At 48.2% G+C, this 18,988-nt stretch overlaps 1 protein-coding gene across 2 annotated transcripts in view; it reads left to right on the forward strand.

Annotated features, from left to right (window-relative positions):
- The window catches only part of MDM4 (MDM4 regulator of p53), a 59,781-nt gene extending 41,186 nt beyond the window's left edge, over positions 1-18,595 (forward strand). The window contains exons 11-12 of one of the 2 annotated variants that reach the window (XR_012375810.1): positions 5,938-6,095; positions 18,526-18,595. Coding sequence is in view for 1 of the 2 variants with exons in the window: in XM_073884531.1 (XP_073740632.1) it covers positions 5,938-6,042 (105 nt within the window). In the remaining variant the exon portion in view is untranslated. Of the gene's footprint in view, positions 1-5,937; positions 8,964-18,525 lie in introns of those variants that run through there. The other variant, XM_073884531.1, reaches the window with a different exon arrangement.
- Positions 18,596-18,988: the final 393 nt, after the last annotated feature.

Raw genomic sequence — 18,988 nt, forward strand, 5'->3', positions numbered from 1 at the left:
CCCTTCCCTTCCCTTCCCTTCCCTTCCCTTCCCTTCCCTTCCCTTTCCCCTTCCCCTTCCCCTTCCCCTTCCCTTTTCTTTTCTTTTTTTTTAAGTAATCTGTACGCCCAGCATGGGGCTCGAGATCAGGAGTTGCACACTCTATACTGACTGAGCCAGCCAGGTGCCCTAGCACCAAATTTCTTATTTTAATTATCATTTAATATTTATGATCATGTTATCCTGGACAGAAAGTTCAGAGCAAAAACAAAAAATCTTTAGAAACAATGAATTTCTAGGTTACAGCTAAAAATGTCTCCTGTCTCATTAACTCACTGTTCTTGCACCGTACTTACAATATTTGCTATGCTTTTGTATTAAATACTTAAATTAGGCTTTATAAAAATCTTAAGACCAAGCTTCGGATGCATATTGCCATCCCACAGTCCACCTCTGGAATATCAAAGGTTTGCAATCCTAGGCTTGAACAATGGATCACCGTCAGCCAGGCCGGCCTACAAACTGCCATGAACTTTTCTAATATGAGATGGAATCACTGCCAAGCATTTGAAATATGCAGTTGTGTTTTAAATAATAATTTATGCATATTTAGGTGTATATAATGCTTTGTGGGACATTATTTTGTTTGTAAGAATTTATTTTTAAAGGTCAGGATCATTTGTAACTTTTTTTTAAAAATAGTTCAGTGCATTGTTGGCTCCTTTGAACAGTTATTCATGAGAAATTGGTGAATGTTAGATCTTGGGTTCTACAGAACTATTGTAGTATTGTCTCTTGGTTCTCTTTAGAAAGGAGGAAATTTTTTTTTTTTTAAAGATTTTATTTATCCATTTGCCAGAGAGAGACACAAAGAGAGAGGGAACACAAGCAGGGGGAGTGGGAGAGGAAGAAGCAGGCTTCCCGCTGAGCAAGGAGCCCAATGTGGGGCTTGATCCCAGGACCCTGGGATCAGACCTGAGCCAAAGGCAGACGCTTAACAACTGAGCCACCCAGGTGCCCCAAAAGGAGGAAATTTGTTAACCAGATATTTGGGTTTTTTTCCCCACAGAGAGTCATGTGAACTTCTGAAAGTACATGCCTTTAGATACTGTGAAGCCGTTGTTTTCCATTTAACCAAGTATCTACTTAAATTGTTGACTGATGTCCTAAAGAATTTATTTTGATGGTTCTCTTCATTCATGAGTATATATATATATGCACATATACTATCAAGACTGCCAATGCCTTTGCTGAAAATGGCTATAGAATAGGAACTAGCTGTGTTTCGAATCTTCACTTCAAAGATAAAGAACCCATAAGCTCTCCCCTGTGCCAAAAGCAAGATGTACAATGTTTACAAATGTCTGGAATTTTGCACTGCTGTAGGGTATGCCGAGGTTACTTTGCTGGAATCTTCCAGATGGTGATTAGTGGAGTTGTAGTTTAGCATATGAGGAGAGATACTGAGGATCTAAAGCTAAACTGGAAATGAGTGTCTGAGGTAGTGGTTGAGGTGACTCCCTGACCTAATTTGGGGACAGTTTTTCCAGATTACTTTGAGACATCCTGTCTGTGGACAGCGCTTTCCTCGGTCACCATTGCTACCTTCTTCCTTTTATAGGAGCCACCGGATCTCTTCTCTCCTGTGGGAGAGTGTCCCCCAAGCATTCTGAGATCTTTTGGTAGAAGGAACGTGCAATCCCAAGGAACGCCATTATTGGCGAATGTGGCATAAAGAAAGTAGAATCTTAAAGATCCCTTGGGTTTACTGTGCCTCTCTCAGAGCCTTTCGAGTGACTGATAATGTTGCCTATTGGTGTATCTGCAGACAGAGGTAGCTGATACTTGTTGGTAGCTTTAGCTGGAGTCCCAGATGCTGTTGCTGCTGCGGATTGTTTTCCTTCACCCAGGATCCTTACTTAATGTCTTCTGGGAGCATAGGACAGCAAGTACGAGTCCTCATTTCTTGCGGTAGAATGGGTCGAGGATCTTAAAAAGGGTCAAACAGTGCTGTCAGAGGAATTCCTTTCTCAGAATAGTGGCTATAATTTGGCAAATGCTTTCTTGAAAATTGACATTATCACTATGACACTGACCATTTATTAGAGCGCCTAATGTCTTATCCCAAGGCATTTTTTTTTTTTAACAGTAACTACTTTGATGTCATACCTTTCTCCTTCCTCTTCCCTTACTATTGCTCTTTTTTCCTCAGAGTTCACAGTGATCTGCTTCTGGATATTGCTTTTATACCAAAGGCCTTTTGTGTCACCCCCTGGGTGGTTGGAACTATAATATCTTTAGATAAGACTCCTCTTTTCTTGTCAGTCCTGGGGAATGTTTCTTTTGCAGGGGGTAGGTGTTGGATTCTAGCAATAAGGAAGGGAAACTGTGATATCAGAGCTACTGTCTAATAAAAAACAACTTGTAGTTGAGGCTTCCTTTGTGTCGGTGATGGGGGAGCAGGGGAATGAGCTCCCCTGTTGCCTCAGCACTAAGAAACTTCTTACAAGAGGCCCTTTTCCCCGTGCGGTTTGCCTTGTTTTTCACTTCCTTTTAAAATCAAAACATCTCCTTTGTTTTTTTTCTTTCCTCCTCTTAAAAATAATAGAAAATATTTTAAAAGGAGAATGAAATGTTTCTGGCCTCCGCAGTACTTGACAAGGTAGAAGTTGGAAGCAGCCTCTGCATAGGACTCTGCCCCTTAGTCTACAGGCAGGCACTGTTACGTGCCTTTTGGATAGATAAGGAGTGTAAGGTCCTTCCGCCGTCCGCAGCCCCAGTCATCACCCTTTTTTAAGCCCCATTTTTTTTTCATCTGTTAAATGAACACGCATACTACCCTTTCTACCTCATAAAGTTTGTTATGGAAGTTAAGGATGCTGGAGCAGCTTAACCGATCTATACATTGCCTTGAATGACATGTTGAAAATGGTTATACCAATCTCTGGGGTATACATTCAGAATACCTCATGTCCTGGAAGCTGAGCACAAGCTCCCCGTAGTGCCTGCCTAGCAGAGCCTATGTTGCTTCCTTGTACCTACAGGTGTAGGTACTCGCATATATACTACATGTAAGTAACCTGTAACTTCTATGTAACTTCTTGGTATGAAGCTCCTGACTAGAAAAGAGTTCTGTCTCTAGGTTCTGAGAGAAGTGTGTCTAAATTTGGATAGTAGGTACAACTGCTCTGCCGTGGTCTGGATGGACAAAAATTTTCTACTTGCACTTGAGTAGGTGGCCTAAAATGAACTGCTGATACACAGAAAACATGCAATTTTCCAAATAACATATCTGCTCAGGTAAGCATAATCAACAGGAGTGTAGCAAACGTGGTTTCATAAAGACAGAAAAAAGCAATGTCAAGTAACTTTTTGAATAGTGGCCAGCTCACTAAATGGGGAGACATTTTCATGTGTTTTTGCCTAGTTCTTTTAAGCACCAATAAGTTAATGGCTCTGTATCTTTCTGGGTTTTGCACTAATGCTTTTAATACCTTTTGATTCTGTTGTGCTTTCTTGTGTATTAAATATTTTTCATTTTGCCATTTTGTGGTGTCATTATTGGGGAAATTTGGATATTGCAAAATCTCACTTTCTGTTTTTATATGTAATCTTTAGTCTGATTTGGGGACAAAGAGAATAGATTTTGCAAAAGAAGTTACGTACTTAAAATCAACAGCGACTTTTGATATTTTCCTCCATTCACCTGTTAGAGTATTGTATTTCATTTTTAGGTTCCCAATCCTGAAGGGAACCTCAAGATTTCGCAGAGTATTTTTTAACCTTGAGCTAGTTAGTTAGGCCAAGTGGAATTTCCCCACCTAGAGCCCTTAAGAATTAGAGACTGTATTGAACCTGCACATCTAGAGTGATTTAAGGCAAGCCTTCTCTCTAGGCACAAGTCTGTACCGAACTCTTCTGAGCCCACGGGGATATCATCTTGTCCACTTTCTTTGTTGCTGGAGAGATTTCAAATGGTGAGATGACAGATTTGCCTCTGTTGAGTTGACAGACAGCTGCTAGGTGCAGGGTTCTAGTTTGTGTTTTGAATTGGGGCTAGTTCACGAGGTACTGAGGGCCTGTCCCAAAGTACACATTGATCACTTATCTGCCTAACATCTGCTGAGGTCTCCAGAAGTGGTTCTTAAATTGGGGGGTGGATGATAGCCCTCCCTGAAAAGCTCATGAACTTACCAGATCTCTTCCACAAAAACACAACATTGTACATTCACTCTGAGGAGCTTCATTGCAGCCACTGGTCTGTGCCCTCAGGTTCTGTTCTTTGGAGGGATATTGAAGACAAACTGCCCGCAAAGGGCTTGCTAGCCCACATTTTCAAAAGGTCATGTCCTTACAGCTAAGACTGTTCAGGTGAGTGAAACATCTGGTCATTTGTCCCGAGTTCAGGGCCACTGCAGAGCAGGCGCAGACTGGTGCACACCGCACGACTTTGGGGGGCACACTTCATAGGCTGTCTTATCTAGAGATACGCAGTATACACCTGTATGAGGAGCTCCTGGGGGCGGGGTGGGGCTGACATGGAAATATCAGGGATAGCATTTTAAAAATGAAAACAAGCAAGAGGAACATTAGAACCAAGGATGAAGCCAGTTTCTGTGTCCACACAACCCTTTCCACGTTTTGTGACTTCTTTAAGGTACTTTGTAACAAATCCAACTGCATAACACGTTTTGTTTTCTGGGTTTTCCATCCTAGTCATCTTGAGTCCTGGTGCTGCAGATGAGTGTAGTCTTGAGGCCAGAGGAAGGCAAGCTGAAACTAGTAAATGATTTAAATTGTCATTAGCAGACAAATGCCTAGTTGGTGCTTGTTTGTCAGAATTCACACAAATCCGTCCTCTAAAGGTATTTTTAAAAATTAGCGCTATTAGATTTCAGGTCATTACAGGATTGGGGATATGAGGATCATCTCACCTACATACCTTCCCAACCCAAAACTCATTTGCTTTCTTTCCTCTTCAAAATAAAGTTTGGGAGTTCAGTTCAGTATAGCTTATGACTTATTTGGTGTTCACATGAACCAGATCCTGCTTGGTACTAGGAATAGCACAGTGAATTAGGAAGCTCCTTCAAGTTGCCTACAGTCCAGCAGTGGACTTCAGGACATCTGGCAGTTTCCACACGGGCGGAGGAAACAGCAGTCAAAGAAGTACCCGTGAGAGCAAGGTGTGTTTGCGAGCGTTCCGTTGTTCTGTGTGACTGGAGCACGGGGTGTGGCCAGAGAAGTGAGGAGAAAAGGCGCTGGAGTGTGGGAGGGGCTGGCTGCTGAAGGTGTGCTATGCCACAGCCAGGGAGTTTGAGCCTTATCCTGAAGGCAGTGGAGAGCCACTAGAGGATTTTAAGCGTGTGTGACATGGTCTCATTTGCATTTTTGGAAGATTCTGGCTGCGTTGTTAGAATAGACTGGAGTGCTGGCCAGACTAGAAGCAGGGATAACAGGTCATGGCAGCAATCTGGGCTAGAAACGATGATATTCCTAAGGTGATGGCAGTGGGCCTGGAAAAAAATAATAGTAGATAACATTGACTAAACACTTAGTAAGTGCTGACCTGGCATTTATTATCCCATGGGGTATTTAAAGCTTAGAGGAACGAAATAACCTGTCCAAGGGAATTAAGAGTCACAGAATCAGTCACTGGTTAAAACTATTGTGTCTGAGACAAAAGCCCAAAAGAAATGCATGGATTTGAGGGAAACCCAGGCGGAAGGGACAAGGGAGGCCCTTCCCGAATGAGTCACTGCGGGTGTGAGGGAAGGGGAGGAGTCAGGGATGGCTCGGGAGGAAATTATGGGCAAACGGGTAGGTTTGTGAGGATGGTGGTGGTGAGGTGGGAAGAAATGATGAGTTTTGTTTTGGATGTGTCGACTTGGCGCATAGGAGGAGATCCACATGGAAATAGGCCTGCGCTGTAAATATTCTGTATCTTATACTTCGTAGGTCCCGGGGTGCTGTGGTGAAGAGGAGGAACGTGGTCCTCGCTCTCGTGGCTTAGGGAAACTGGCCGGTTCAACACACAGTATTGGTGTGGTGCCTGTTCTGTGAGGAGCACCCGTGTTGCTGTGGGAGACAGAGAAGAGGCGCCGGTCTAGTCAAGGGTGAGGAACAGCCTCCTTGAAGAGACGAGAAGCTGAGAGCTCAAGGAAGAATGGGAGTTGGGAGAGGGGGGAGCAGGGGTGCAAGGGCCTTTAGGTGAAGAGCCCATATGGCATCTGGGAGACTGGAAAGTTCAGTGTAGTTGAAAGCAGGGAAGGAGAGAGTGGAGTCTGAGGGAGGAGGCAGTTGGGGTAAGAGTCTGAAGAGAATGGAGAAGGTCTGAAGTGGGACCTCTGGGGACCAGGAGAGAACGGACCAGGGAAACTTGCGAGGCCCTGGCCCAACAGCCCCCGGCCCTGGCCCGGGTCTCTTCAGCCTCAGCACTATTGACATCTGGGCCTGGGAAATTTTCCGTTGTGTGTGTTGGGCGGGGGAGTGTCCTGTGCCTTGTGGCATCCCTGACCTCTACTCAAGGTGACAGAAATATCTGCAGACACTGCCAGATGTCACTTAAGGAGAGAATCCCCTCTGGCTGAGAACCAATAGTTCCAGCCGCTGAGAGGTTTTGGGAGAAAGATCATACAAGCTGCTGATTGCCGTTCGTATGCATTCATGTCCCCAACCTGGGCTCTCAGTTCTACCTGGTTCTCCTGTGGTTCCCCTGATAGTTGAAGGGATGGTTCTAACTTAGAGGACAGGAAGAAGAAAGTGAAGGCAGGTTTATTTAGCTTCTCTAAGCCGCAAATATGTCATGGGATAATAGAGCTTAAGTCAGCACCTACGACGTGTTCGATAAAGGTTATCTATCATCGTTATTTCTGGGAGAGGGCTGATAGGAAATGGGAAGCCTGCATGAAATTGAAAGAATGGTGTGGTAGGAGTGGACTGAGAGCAGAAAGGCCAGGCCGCTGTGTTCTGAGATGGATTGATGTTCTAATAAAGACTTCAAAAATTGGGGTAGATTGAATTGTCAAAACATCTGCCACTTCTCTCTACCACACTTTGGAGAGGATTATCCTCCCTGCCCCAGTGATACCAGGCTTGTCGATGAAATGTGAGGGGGAATGAAGTGTACTACTTTTTTTTTTTTTTGAGAAGTGGGGGAGGGGCAGAGGGAGAAGGAGAGAGAAGCTTAAGCAGGCTCCATGCCCAGTGTGGAGCCCAATGCGGGACTCGATCTCACAACCCTGAGGTCATGACTTGAGCTGAAATAAGAGACGCTTAACCGACTGAGCCACCCAGGCTCCCCGAGGGTACTAGTTCTGAGCAGAGGTTTAGGGACCATGGCGGGGGTGAGTTGTGCTCCTTTCCCTTAGCATGAGGCTACTGCACCCCAGAATGGGGTCTGCTCCTTCAGTCTGGCTCCAGGGTTGACAGGAGCAGGGAGCCGAGCTACAGCTGTCCTGCGGTGGGCAGAGAAACAAACATTTTAGAGGAAGCTGCTGAGATTTGGGGGTGTGTTACCACACTGATTTAGTTTGAGCTGACTGGTACAAAGGGGGAGCCATCCCAGGTGAGGGTAAGTCCCCACATGGCATAGAGTGAGCAGTTCAGGTGTCATGGATGAGAAATTTCTTGATGTTGGGGTGGTCAATGAGGGAGGGTCCTGTGAGGCTGGGGTGTTGGATGGGTCATTCATATGACATTGATATCACCCAGGCTGATGGCAGGGTTGTAGGAACCCAAAGTCTATAGTAAATGAGCGAGTCTGGAAGGTAAGCAGATGACACAATAAAGGAGGGGCCTGAATCTCAAAAGAGCAGAGATTTCTGTGTGGAAGGATAATGGTCTGGGTACAGTATAGGGAAGGCCCATCTCCTATACTGAAGGTACATGGGGCATGGGAAAATGACCACAAGATTTCTTTTTTAAAGATTTTATTTTTATTTATTTGACAGAGCAAGCAAATGCACAAGCAGGGGGAGCGGCAGACGGAGAGGGAGAAGCAGGCTCCCTGCTGAGCAGGGAACCAACCCAGTGTGGGACTCGATCCCAGGACCCTGGGAATCATGACCTGAGCTGAAGGCATCTAGACGCTTAACCAACTGAGCCACCCAGGTGTCCCTGACCACAAGATTGATTCTTTGGGGGTAAAGCCAGGTGTGTTTTAAGGCAAAGAAATAGGAAAATGAAGTTTGTGGGTACAGGCAGGGGGATGTTTACCATGAAATGATTCATAGAATAGTAGTTCACAACTTGTTTGGGGTTAAGAGGTGGCTTCTCTGGACTCCCTCTCCGAGAAAGGATATATATGTAAAATTTTATATGCACCCAAGGAAGTTTTAGACCCCCTAAAACTTCCTCCAGATCCTAGGTTAAGAACCCTGTTCTAGAACAGTAGCCATCAGACCTCAGCAAGCACAGACCTGAAAGGCTTTGCCAGCAGATTGCTGGGCCCCATCTCGGCAGGTTCCATTCAGTAGGTCCACAGTTCTGTCAGGTTCCCAGGTGATGCTGGTGTTCCTGATTTAAGAACCATGTTCTGAGAATCACTGCTATTGTTTAAAACTACGATTGAAATTTTGGGGAGGGAGAGGAAGAGTGGGGAATTGTGAAGGATGGGTTTTTGTCCTGCTGGACTTCCGGATCTCAAGCAGATACTCAAATGTTTCTGCCACCCACGCAAAGCTTCTCGGGTAGCGAAAAGAAGGGAGAAAGGAGCGAGGATTCATTTCAGGTTTAGGGCCAGGTGTGCAAAAAAAATCTCTTTTAGGTTAACATGTCTTTAGAGATAATTTTCTTCAACACACAGAGGGGAAGTGATATCAATCACCGCCTGACTGATGAACGCATGGGATCTGCGGAACCCCATCTTGCCTCCTCGCATTCTGGGACTCTTTTTTTTTTTTTTTAAGATTTTTATTTATTTGAGAGAGAGAGAATGAAAGATAGCACGAGAGGGAAGAGGGTCAGAGGGAAAAGCAGACTCCCTGCTGGGAGCCCGATGCGGGACTCGATCCCGGGACTCCAGGATCATGACCTGAGCCGAAGGCAGTCGCTTAACGACTGAGCCACCCAGGCACCCTCTTTTTTTTTTTTTAAGATTTTATTTATTTCAGAGAGAGAGTGAGAGAGAGAGAGAGCACAAGAAGGGAGGAGTGGGAGAGAGGGGGAAGCAGACTCCCCGCTGAGCAGGGAGCCCTGGACCCTGGGATCATGACCTGAGCCGAAGGCAGACACTTAACAACTGAGCCACCCAGGCGCCCCACATTCTGGGACTCTTTCCCCTTCATCATTAACCTTTAAAAGAGTCACTAGTGGGAAATAAAACGAGACATTTGAGTCAAGTTAAAGAAATGTGAAACTTTGCTAGTGCCCTAAATTGGGACATTTTAACTCAAAAACTCCAGCTTTATACTGCTCAAAACTGGGTAAAGTTGCTACCTAAATAAGGGTTACAGATTTTGGTGAAACTTGCATCTGCTTTCTTCTTTCTGTGTGTGTGTGTGTGTGTGTGAGAGAGAGAGAGAGAGAGAGAGAGAGAGAGAGAGACTTGTAACCATCAGGAGTTCTGGAATCCTTGGCACTGAATCAGAATTGCCCATAAGCTACTTGCTGGGTGACCTCAGGCAGTTAACTTAATGTTTCTAAGCCTCAGCTCGCTGATCTGGAACACGGAGCGTGAGGCACCCACGAGCTAATGCACGTGAGGGGCACGGCACCCGAGACGGCCTCTTCCTTTTGCTTGCAGCTTCCTCAGTCACAGGGGCCCAAACATCTCCGGCCTCTAACCCACAGATGTAACCCATGTTGTCCGCCAGAGGGCACCAGTAACCTGTAAATCTAAGAGGAAGGTTCCTTTGCCCTTAAAACAGTTGATTCGCCCTGAGGATAACCCCCTAAGTTCAAGTCTTTATTTAAATATTCTTACTCCTGGTGCTTGAAGGAATCATTTGTAGGATTCCTCTAAAATCCAGGAGGGAAATCTGGAGTAAGAGGTTTAGAGTAAATGGAGCTCTTGCTCCACATCAGCCGTCAAGAGAATTATATTTCCGTTTATTTTGTCCATTTCCACCATCCATTCTCTGTCTCTTCAGACTGTCTGTAACCTAGTTACAAATTATTCTCTCAGTAACAAGCTATTGCAGTTCCTTTCTTCCTGGCTTATTCCAATGAACTGAACTGCTGTTTTTCCCTTTGATGTGCAGCCTCCCCCCTGATCCCCCCCATCACGGCCTTGCTTCCAGCGGTGGGTGGTGGGTAGGGTCTATTTCTGAGCCTCTGCCTTACTGCTGAGCCTCAGCTATTTCCCTGAATCCCTTTGGGGTGAGAGTCTAGTGATGGGCAGGTACCCATCACAAGAGGCTGTGTTCTGCGGAAAAATAGCTCTTTCTCCTTCTGAGAAGGGGAACAGCTGGGAAAAGCTGAGGCCACCAGTCACTAGAGCCTCCCTCAAAAGGTCACGGATTTTAGGGGAGCAGTGATATCCAGTGTGCTCTACCTGTCAACCTTGTTCTTTGATTTGATGGAAGCCTCAGGTCAGCTTCCAACTGTGGACCTGGGAATGCTGGCCCAGACCAGGAAAGCCTGAAAGAAAATCAAAAGGGTATGTCATGCATCATTTTAGGCACACAGAACCACAAAGTATTTGGGGTGGGTGGTGAGGACTGCCAGGAATCTAGCGCAGCCCCTCCTTGTTGGGAGAGGAGAAACAACAGGACCAGCGTCACCTGTTTGGTTACTGAAAGACTCGCTATTCTCGCAGGGCTAGAACTTAGCTCTCTTAGTTCCGGCCTCACCAGCCCCTTTTCTAAATCAGTTGTCATCGCTGACATTCACTGCATACCTAGTGAGTGTCTGGTATTTGTATGGTTTTATCTCAAGTCATCGCCACAATGATCCTGTGTGAGAAGTGTCATGTCATGTGAATGAAGTAGACTATCCCTGTTTTACAGAAGCTTAGAGAAGCTAAATGAGAGGAAAAAATTAGCCAGTGTTCCATTTTAATCAGTGTTGGAAGTGTTCCGCAAGGACAAATTTTGTTTTGTTTTGTTTTATGGACTATCCCTTGCCTAGCGGGATATTTAGCATCTCTGGACCCCAAGCACTAAGTGCCTCGGTCATTAAGGTACTAATTATACCTTCCAGAAACCCCAGAAGGCACCGTAGAGGTGGTCCTGCCGCTGGTTGGAACCACTGCCTTAAATGCGTGGCCACAGGAAAAGGAGGATTAAACAAAATTGCTCTGCTGCTCTGGTTATTTTTATATTAACGAAGGTCCCTAGACGAAGACAACAGGACATGAGGAAGGAAGTCGCTGGGGGTGAGCATAACTCCACAAGGGAAGAGGCTGAATTTTAAAGGAAGGGAATGAGCACTAGACCAGGGAGATCTTCCTTTACTGTGACTGTGAAAACCTGGAGTGTGCACAGTCTGGCCTCACAAACTCGTACCTGTAGAGACTGGTCGTGTCTTGTGGACAAGGAAGGCAGCTGGGTCAGGGCACAGTAGGGAGAGCTGGGGCTGGAATAGTCTGGAGAGCGGTGCCTCCATGACGGGTGTTTTCTTGTGGTCACGTGGGGTCCTTGTTGCTGGCCTTTCTGATATTTCCAGAGAATCCACCACACCAGGTTTGTGTGGGACATTTCCCTATTGTAAATATTGGATATAAAAAGTACTTTTAACATTAGTTAGGCCAAGAAAATGAATTCCTGCAGGTGCATCGGGGTGGTCTGTGACCTGTGGGTCAGGTCATCTCGGAGGGGCCATTCCCATCTAAGGTGCCACGGCGTGCGCCCACCTTGCTGGGTGACAGAAGAGACGCAGGTGTCTGCGTCCACCAGGAGGCATTTCCTCCCCATCCTAGCTGCAGACAGCAAGCCAGGCTGGGCGAGGACTAGGGAGCATTCCCTGGGGCACAGGCGAGCTGAAGTGGGGGATTCCTGTGCAATCTTTGGTCCCTCTGGATCTGGCATTCTGGGATTCTAGGCTTGTTTCCTTGAAGGCAGAGCTGGGAACATGAAAACTCTAGAACCTGGCCAATGCCTATAGTGTGACCAGCTCAGGCCTTGGCAATGGTTTCTTAGCTGGGTCCGGTCGTTGCCCCTGACATGTAGGAGCCGGGGTGGGGGGCGGGGGGGGGCGGGGAAGAGAAGTCGCCGGAGTCCCTGCTGCCTAGAGGCCCTTTGTCTTGGTTCCCAGTACCTGCAGTTTACAAATTCAAGCTACTCTTATTCCCTCTCAGTCAGTGGGTTCCTGACACCAACTGTAGAGCTAAACAACCAATTTTCCAACCCAGCTGTTCTGCTACACTGAGTTTAAGTTTAAATGCACTTTTCTTGAAAAACCGTCGGGAGCTGTCTCCTTCCCTCTGCTCATTTTCTTTCCCGTTAATCCGGCAGAAAGCAGGTACTCAGGATAGCAGTCCTTAATACACAGGATGCTGGTGCCCAGAGATCCTCCATCGCACCCTCCCACCTTCCCCTTTAGGGCCACGATGGGCTGTCCATCTCATTGGAACTGAAATGCCCAACTCCAGCTCCCGTACTCTCCCTGCTCCTTGGGGAGGGGGCTTGCTCTCGGGCCCGGGCAGCACTGTGCCTTTAAAAGCAGTGCCTTCGCAGCAGTGGGATAGTCAGACGTGGAAGAGGCCTTGCCAACCACACTCCTCCTGTGGAGGGGTTGAAAAGCCAGGCTGCAGATGTTAAAGTCGAACATGCTAGGAAGTGTCTGTTCCAGTTCTCCAGATCTAATCAGGCTCGAGTCTGTAACCCCTCTCCTTCTGGGCTTTGCTGATTACATCCCTACATCCGGGGAATGGGGCAGGCTCTCGTGGTCCCAAGCCCTGTTCCTTGTCCTTCTGGCCCACATGCCAGCATAGACCAGGTTTTAATGGGCCTCAGACTCTTCCGTGCTACAGACAGGGAGGATGGTGTAGGTAAAGGCTGTTAACAAGCCATGCGGCACAACACATAGAATGAATTTGGAGGCCTGCCTCAGAGAGGGTGATTTTCTGGCTCTGCTGTCTCAGCCTCCCTCTGGCATCCCAAGGAGTCCGTCCATAAGTCTCATTTTCTTCTCCCTTCCCACTTCAGCCTCATATCTGGAGGCCCTGTCCAGGTTGGCTGCCCATCCTCCACCAGGACCAGCAGAACTCTGATTGGCTAGGGGACGTGGGTGCTGGTGCACAGGACTTACCCTTCAGCCACTTTACCTGGAACAACAGTTCAGAATTGTGAGCAGGATGGGTGTTTCTAGACTTTTGGCTATCACAGATGAATAAAATAAAAAATAAAAAAACACAGAACAACAAAAACCATATCTATGTTTATAAGATGGGGACTGAACATAGGGGTGCCAGCCTTGATCTCAAACAACAAGTACATTTTATTTATTTTTTATTTTTTATTTTTATTTTTTTTTAAGATTTTATTTATTTATTTGAGAGAGAGAATGAGAGCCAGAGAGCACGAGAGGGAAGAGGGTCAGAGGGAGAAGCAGACTCCCTGCTGAGCAGGGAGCCCGATGTGGTACTCGATCCTGGGACTCCAGGATCATGACCTGAGCCGAAGGCAGTTGCTTAACCAACTGAGCCACCCAGGCGCCCACAACAAGTACATTTTAAAAACAACTAGTAGGACGCCTAGGTGGCTCTGTTGGTTAAGGTCATGATCCCAGGGTGCTGGGATCGAGTCCCGCATCCGGCTCCTTGCTCAGCGGGGAGCCTGCTTCTCCCTCTGCCTCAGCCTCTCCCCGCTGCTTGTGCTCGCTCTCTCTGTAAATAAATGAAATCTTAAACAACAACAACTAGCAGTAGTAGTACTATCTATGACCACCATGTTTTCAGAAAGGACGTTTGAATGCCATAAATATATGAAGGATGTAATCTCCAATAAAGGACAGTCTTTTGAAGGACATCCTAGAACTCCATGGGGAGAGTTAACTCGTTCTTATCTTTCTGACGTCATCCCGGACGTGACGTCGTTGTCTGGACTTCCTCCGCCCTCACAAGGGACTGGCACTGGATGGAATTGCTGTGCCTGCCTTTGTCTTTTCTGCTTTGTCATAAGAGGAAGAGAGTTGTCATGTTAGGAAACGTTGTGAAAGACTTTGAAATGGGCAGAAAAGATTATTGGCTGTCCTGTCTAGTCTCCCTCTGGATTATCTTTGTCTTCCTTTGTCCTTGAGCAAAACTGTGGAAAACGGATAAGAAGGCAAATGATTTTGCCCATAGAGATACAAATTGTATCCAGCGGAAATGCAACTGATTATTGCCCTGCAGATATTGACCAGTTTGCCTCTATTCAGTGAATTAAGTGCAGCCTTCCTGATGGCTTTTATATGTGTTTGTCTGGATTCTCTGAGCACTTGTGACATCCTACTAGGTCCCTCATTAGTTGCCGAGTGGGATGAAATCATTGACATGTGTTACTTTTACATTTGCCCGAGGGTCTTGATTTGACCTTTAAGAGAGTTGTCTGTTGCCACCAACCTCCTCAGTGGAATGAGGGTGGAATGAGGTCATGGGTAAGCCTACACCTTGCTGTCCACAGCTGGGACAATCCATGCTTCCTCCTGGTTTCGGAGCCCCAGAGCACCCTGTGTTTTCACAAACAAAATAAACAAAATCTTTTGCTTAAAATGTTCACATTACAGGGTGCCTGGATGGCTCAGTCGGTTGGGCGTCTGCCTTTGGCTCAGGTCGTGATCCTGGGCTCCTGGGATTGGGTCCCATGTTGGGCTCCCCGATCAGTATGGAGTCTGCTTCTCCCTCTCCCTTTGCCCCTCCCCACTGCTCGTGTTCGCATGTGCTCTCTTTTTCTCTCCCAAATAAAGAAAATCTTTAAAAAAAAAAATCAATAAACTTTTCACATTACAGTATTAGTGACCTTGACTTCCCAAGGATTTTCACATGTCCAAAGAGGACCCTTGGGGGTGGGGGGAGAAAATAATGCTTTACCTGGAGAAATGGCTGTAATGGTAAAGAAATGTAAAGAAAATAATCCTTTACCCAGAGGGATGGGTGCACAGGTGCTGTGGCTATTCAGGGCCAGGTGCCTTTAAAATCACCTGCCCTGCTAGGGTTCAGTTGCTGAGGACAGTTTAATTTCCCTCCCCTCACCTCCTTTCCCATGTTTGAAGCACCAGGCTCACCATGCTAAGGAGGGCAGTTTCAACCTTGTAACCAGGATCTTAAAATATATGTGTATTAAATTCTCTCCTCACCCCTGTGAGGTGGATGTGTTTATTCCTGCTCTTTATGGAGAGCTAGGGGAGGTTAAATGACTTGCCCAAGGTCATGCCAGGATTTAAATCTAGGGTCTGAATCCAGAGCTGTGGATTTGGGCCATGGAATGGTCTGTCTTGTCAAGATGCTTTTCCCTCCCCCAAAGCCATCATCACTGCTGAAATCCACTGCTAAGTGTTACACGTGTGTCAAGACATTGCTCCCGTTAAAATGGAAATGACCTGGAAGGCATAGCACACTTGCAAGGAAAATGTCAGAAACAAATTGATCCAAGGGTTAGGGCCTAGCCAGAGAAGGGCAGGGGCAGGTGAGCTGGGAGCTCTGTCCAGCAGGGCCCTCTGTGTTCAGTGGGGATTGAAGGGGGCAGGGGTGGGTAGATTTGACAGGAGAAGGAAGAAGCCAGGGAGGGTCAGACACGTAGGTTGGTGGGAGAGCAGCGAGCACTTAGTCCCTCTCTCCTTGGACCCTGGTAACTAGGGAAGATACAGGGCATAGGAAGAGAAGTAGGCAGGCCTCAGGAGCTGGCCAAACCCAGTAAATGGTTTCCTGAAGGTTAACCAGCCAAAGCTCCTCCTCTGCAGTGTGTTGGGCCAAGGAGACTCTGTGGCCCGGCCAGGTGTGGCACGGCCCAAGGATGCTATGGATCAAGGACAATGAGTCAGGCCAGTACAGCATCTCTGCCCAGCTGGAATATAGGAGGCTTGGGCACGTGGAAGTCAGGTAAGTGGGTGTCTTGGTGATGGATGGGAGCTCCCCGGCAAGGGTGACCTTTCCCTCTGCTGAGTCCAGCTGGACCAACCCAGTGGCTCCAGGGCCCCTTGTCATCCACTGATTGCTTTGTGATTAATGCACAAGTCACGTATTCCCACCTTCTGTCCCTGCTCTATGCTCCCCCAGCTCCCATGGTGGACCCTTCTGCACTTAGGTAATTTACCCAGAAATTATCATCCCTAGAATTTCTCAGCGTGCTTGGTGTACAGGTGGTGACCAGGGTCTGCGTGTGATTCCCCTGCAGAATTTGAAACCAAGGAGAGACAGACCAATCACCGCACTAGGGAGAGACTTGCGTATCTGCAGCAAGTAAAGCAGGGCCCAGCCGAGGCCAGAATCTATCCCGCAGGCATGGCCCCTTTTTCCCTGCCCAGTTTTGGGCTCAGCAAGAAAGTCATGAATTCCTGCATGGTGGTCATTCACTGGGGCTGCCTGTGGGGTCCCATCCCAAGGCAGCTCCACGTAGGAAAGCAGCCTAACCCCGATTTGTCTGGGACCCAGAGAACTGCGGAGGGAGGAGCGGGGGAGCCCACCCTCCAGTCCCAGCACCAGACCAGGTAGGCCCTCCCCTACCAAACAGAGAAAGCCAAGGGTCCCAAACGGACAATCTCATTTCTTTTCAAAGATTGTTTTCACCTTGGCCTGGGGCCCTAAAACAAAGACTGCAGGTAAGCTAGGTTGAATGCTGATTTGGCTGCACGGATTTTATACCTTACCAGAACAGGAAAGACAGAATCACAAGCTGTTAACAGCCATTCATTCAGCAAATACTGACCGAGTACCAGACAGGAGAGAGGGGTTGTTTGTACTGGTTCACACGTTCATGATGCTGTGTGCTGTTCAATCTTCGATGCTGTAGCCGAATGTAGGTCCTTAGCCCCTGCCCTGGCCCATCCTCCCCTTGCCTCCTTTAGGTGGTGTAATCTTTGATTTATCTTTTTCCCCTTTGCGCTCCCACCCCTGCCAGTTTTACAGCCTGAGTTTCTTCTGAATCTCCACAGTGAACTGGCTTAGAAGACAGAGCACCTTTCCTGCCTATCTATCTACCCAACTGCCATATTGGACGTGGCTATGGGGGCCGGGCGGGATGAGGTGGCCTGGTGGCTGGGCCAAGCCTCTATCAGACAGTGAGTGCCTTCCTCCCCCGGCTCCTGCATGTGAACTTGAGCAAGCCATTGAAACTTCCCGGGCTTCTGCAGCTCTAACGTGTGAGGCGAGGTGGTCTGTGACTGCCCTTCCCAACCTCGCACCCAAGGAGCAGCCGCAGGACAGATGGGATGGAGGGGAGCCCCAGCGAGCAGAGGCCCAGCTCGTCTCCCCCTGAGCTGCTCAGGTCAGAGGGCTCCCATCCCCCCAGCAAAGAGTCCAGCTGTGAGTAGCTTCTGGCTGTTTACCTTGGCATCTGTGAGGTTGGGGCATGGGTACAGGGAGGAGAAGGGAGACTGGAGAGGATACATGTCAGAGCGAGTTGGGTAGGGGGGAGGCTCTGGGTCAATACACTTGGTAGGTATGGGCAAAGCTGCTATGAATACAGCCTCTTCCTCCTCTCCAGCCAGCAGCCGTGCTGACCACGAGGGGCAGATGGACAGGGGGCAGATCTGCTTGGGAAGCAGGGGACAGAGGGGAGGGGGCAGGGCAGAGGGCAGTGCTAGCAGCCGGATATCTGTGGGGCCTGTGTCCTGAGATAGACAAGGAGGCCCTGGCTTGAGATTTGGCCTTAACCCCCTCTGCTGAATGCCTGGGAGCCCCTGAGAATCGGGGAGAAGGGGTCTTGGAGACCTCAAGGACAACTGCTTCATTCCACAAGGAGGAAGGGCAGACCAGGAGAGGGAGAAGGCCATGCTCAAGGTCCCAGAGCTCCTGGACTGCAGAGCTGAGAGCTAATCTATTCACTGAGGGTTTTAGACATTTCTGATCATCCCCCAGTCTTTTGAAGGACATCCTAGAACTCCATGGGGAGAGTTAACTCGCTCTTATCTTTCTGACGTCATCCCGGACGTGGCTCTGGGTGTGACTCCTGATGGCAGGGGCCCTCAGCCCTTGACATCAAGCCTATTGGATGGTAACTCTAGGCAGCAGAGGCAAAAGTAGACTTGGTCTGGGCTCCGCCCCTGGTTTCCTAGGTGACCTTGGCCTAGTCTTTTCCCTTCTCTGGGCCTGGTTTCCACATCTGGGGTACTTATGCCTGCCCTTTTGTGCTTCACGGGGTCAGAGGCTCAAATGGGACCATTCTCTCCTTTCAGACGTCTGCGACTGGATTGCTTACAGACCAGTTCGTCCCCCAGCCCGCTGGGAGGGCTTCTGAACTGTCTCTGTAAAATTTCGGACATCTGGGCTTCACTAAACCTGCATCATTTTTCTGGGAACCCAGGCAGGACCCGAAGACCACAGGGAGGGGCCGGCTGGGTGCTGCAGCCGTGACACTGGGAGGCCCCCCGCCCCCCGCCCCCCGCATGAGAGACATTGCTGTTTGGTGGGTCCCAGAGGTAAAGAGAGTTGACATTCATGGAGAGGTTTCTTCTTTTATGTTCCAGGTTCTCCATGCGTGTTATTTCATTGAAGTGTCACCACCCACATCAGTCACTGCCGTTGTCCTCATTTTATACCCCAGGACCCTGAGGCTTGGAAGAAGGAACTATGTCAAATCACATGGCCCCGAGGTGGAGCGCCAGGCCTCCATCCAAAGCCTGGCTTGGTCAGCGGCTCTGCCCTCTGCCTCTGCTGGCCCTGCGGCCCTGGCCAGAGGGGGCACTGCGGAGGCCTCAGGGCCCGGGGGGGGGGGTGCGGGGGGTGCGGGGGTGCAGCGAGCTGCCCCAGGCTTTGCCAAGGCCCCTCAACAAGGCAGCTCTGAAGCCAGCCCCTCCTATAGGAAGCCTTCTCGAAGCCCCTGGGGGAGCAGTTCCTGACCTTGCACAACCTTGCCTGGGCCTCTTTGACAGCATATCCTTGTGTTACTATGTTTATATTCTTGTAGTTTGTAGGAAAGTTACACCAGGG

The sequence above is a fragment of the Callorhinus ursinus genome, unplaced genomic scaffold (genome assembly GCF_003265705.2).
Source record: "Callorhinus ursinus isolate GAN/ISIS: 27379988/994484 unplaced genomic scaffold, GSC_fseal_2.0 scaffold57, whole genome shotgun sequence".
Taxonomy (NCBI): Eukaryota; Metazoa; Chordata; class Mammalia; order Carnivora; family Otariidae; genus Callorhinus; species Callorhinus ursinus.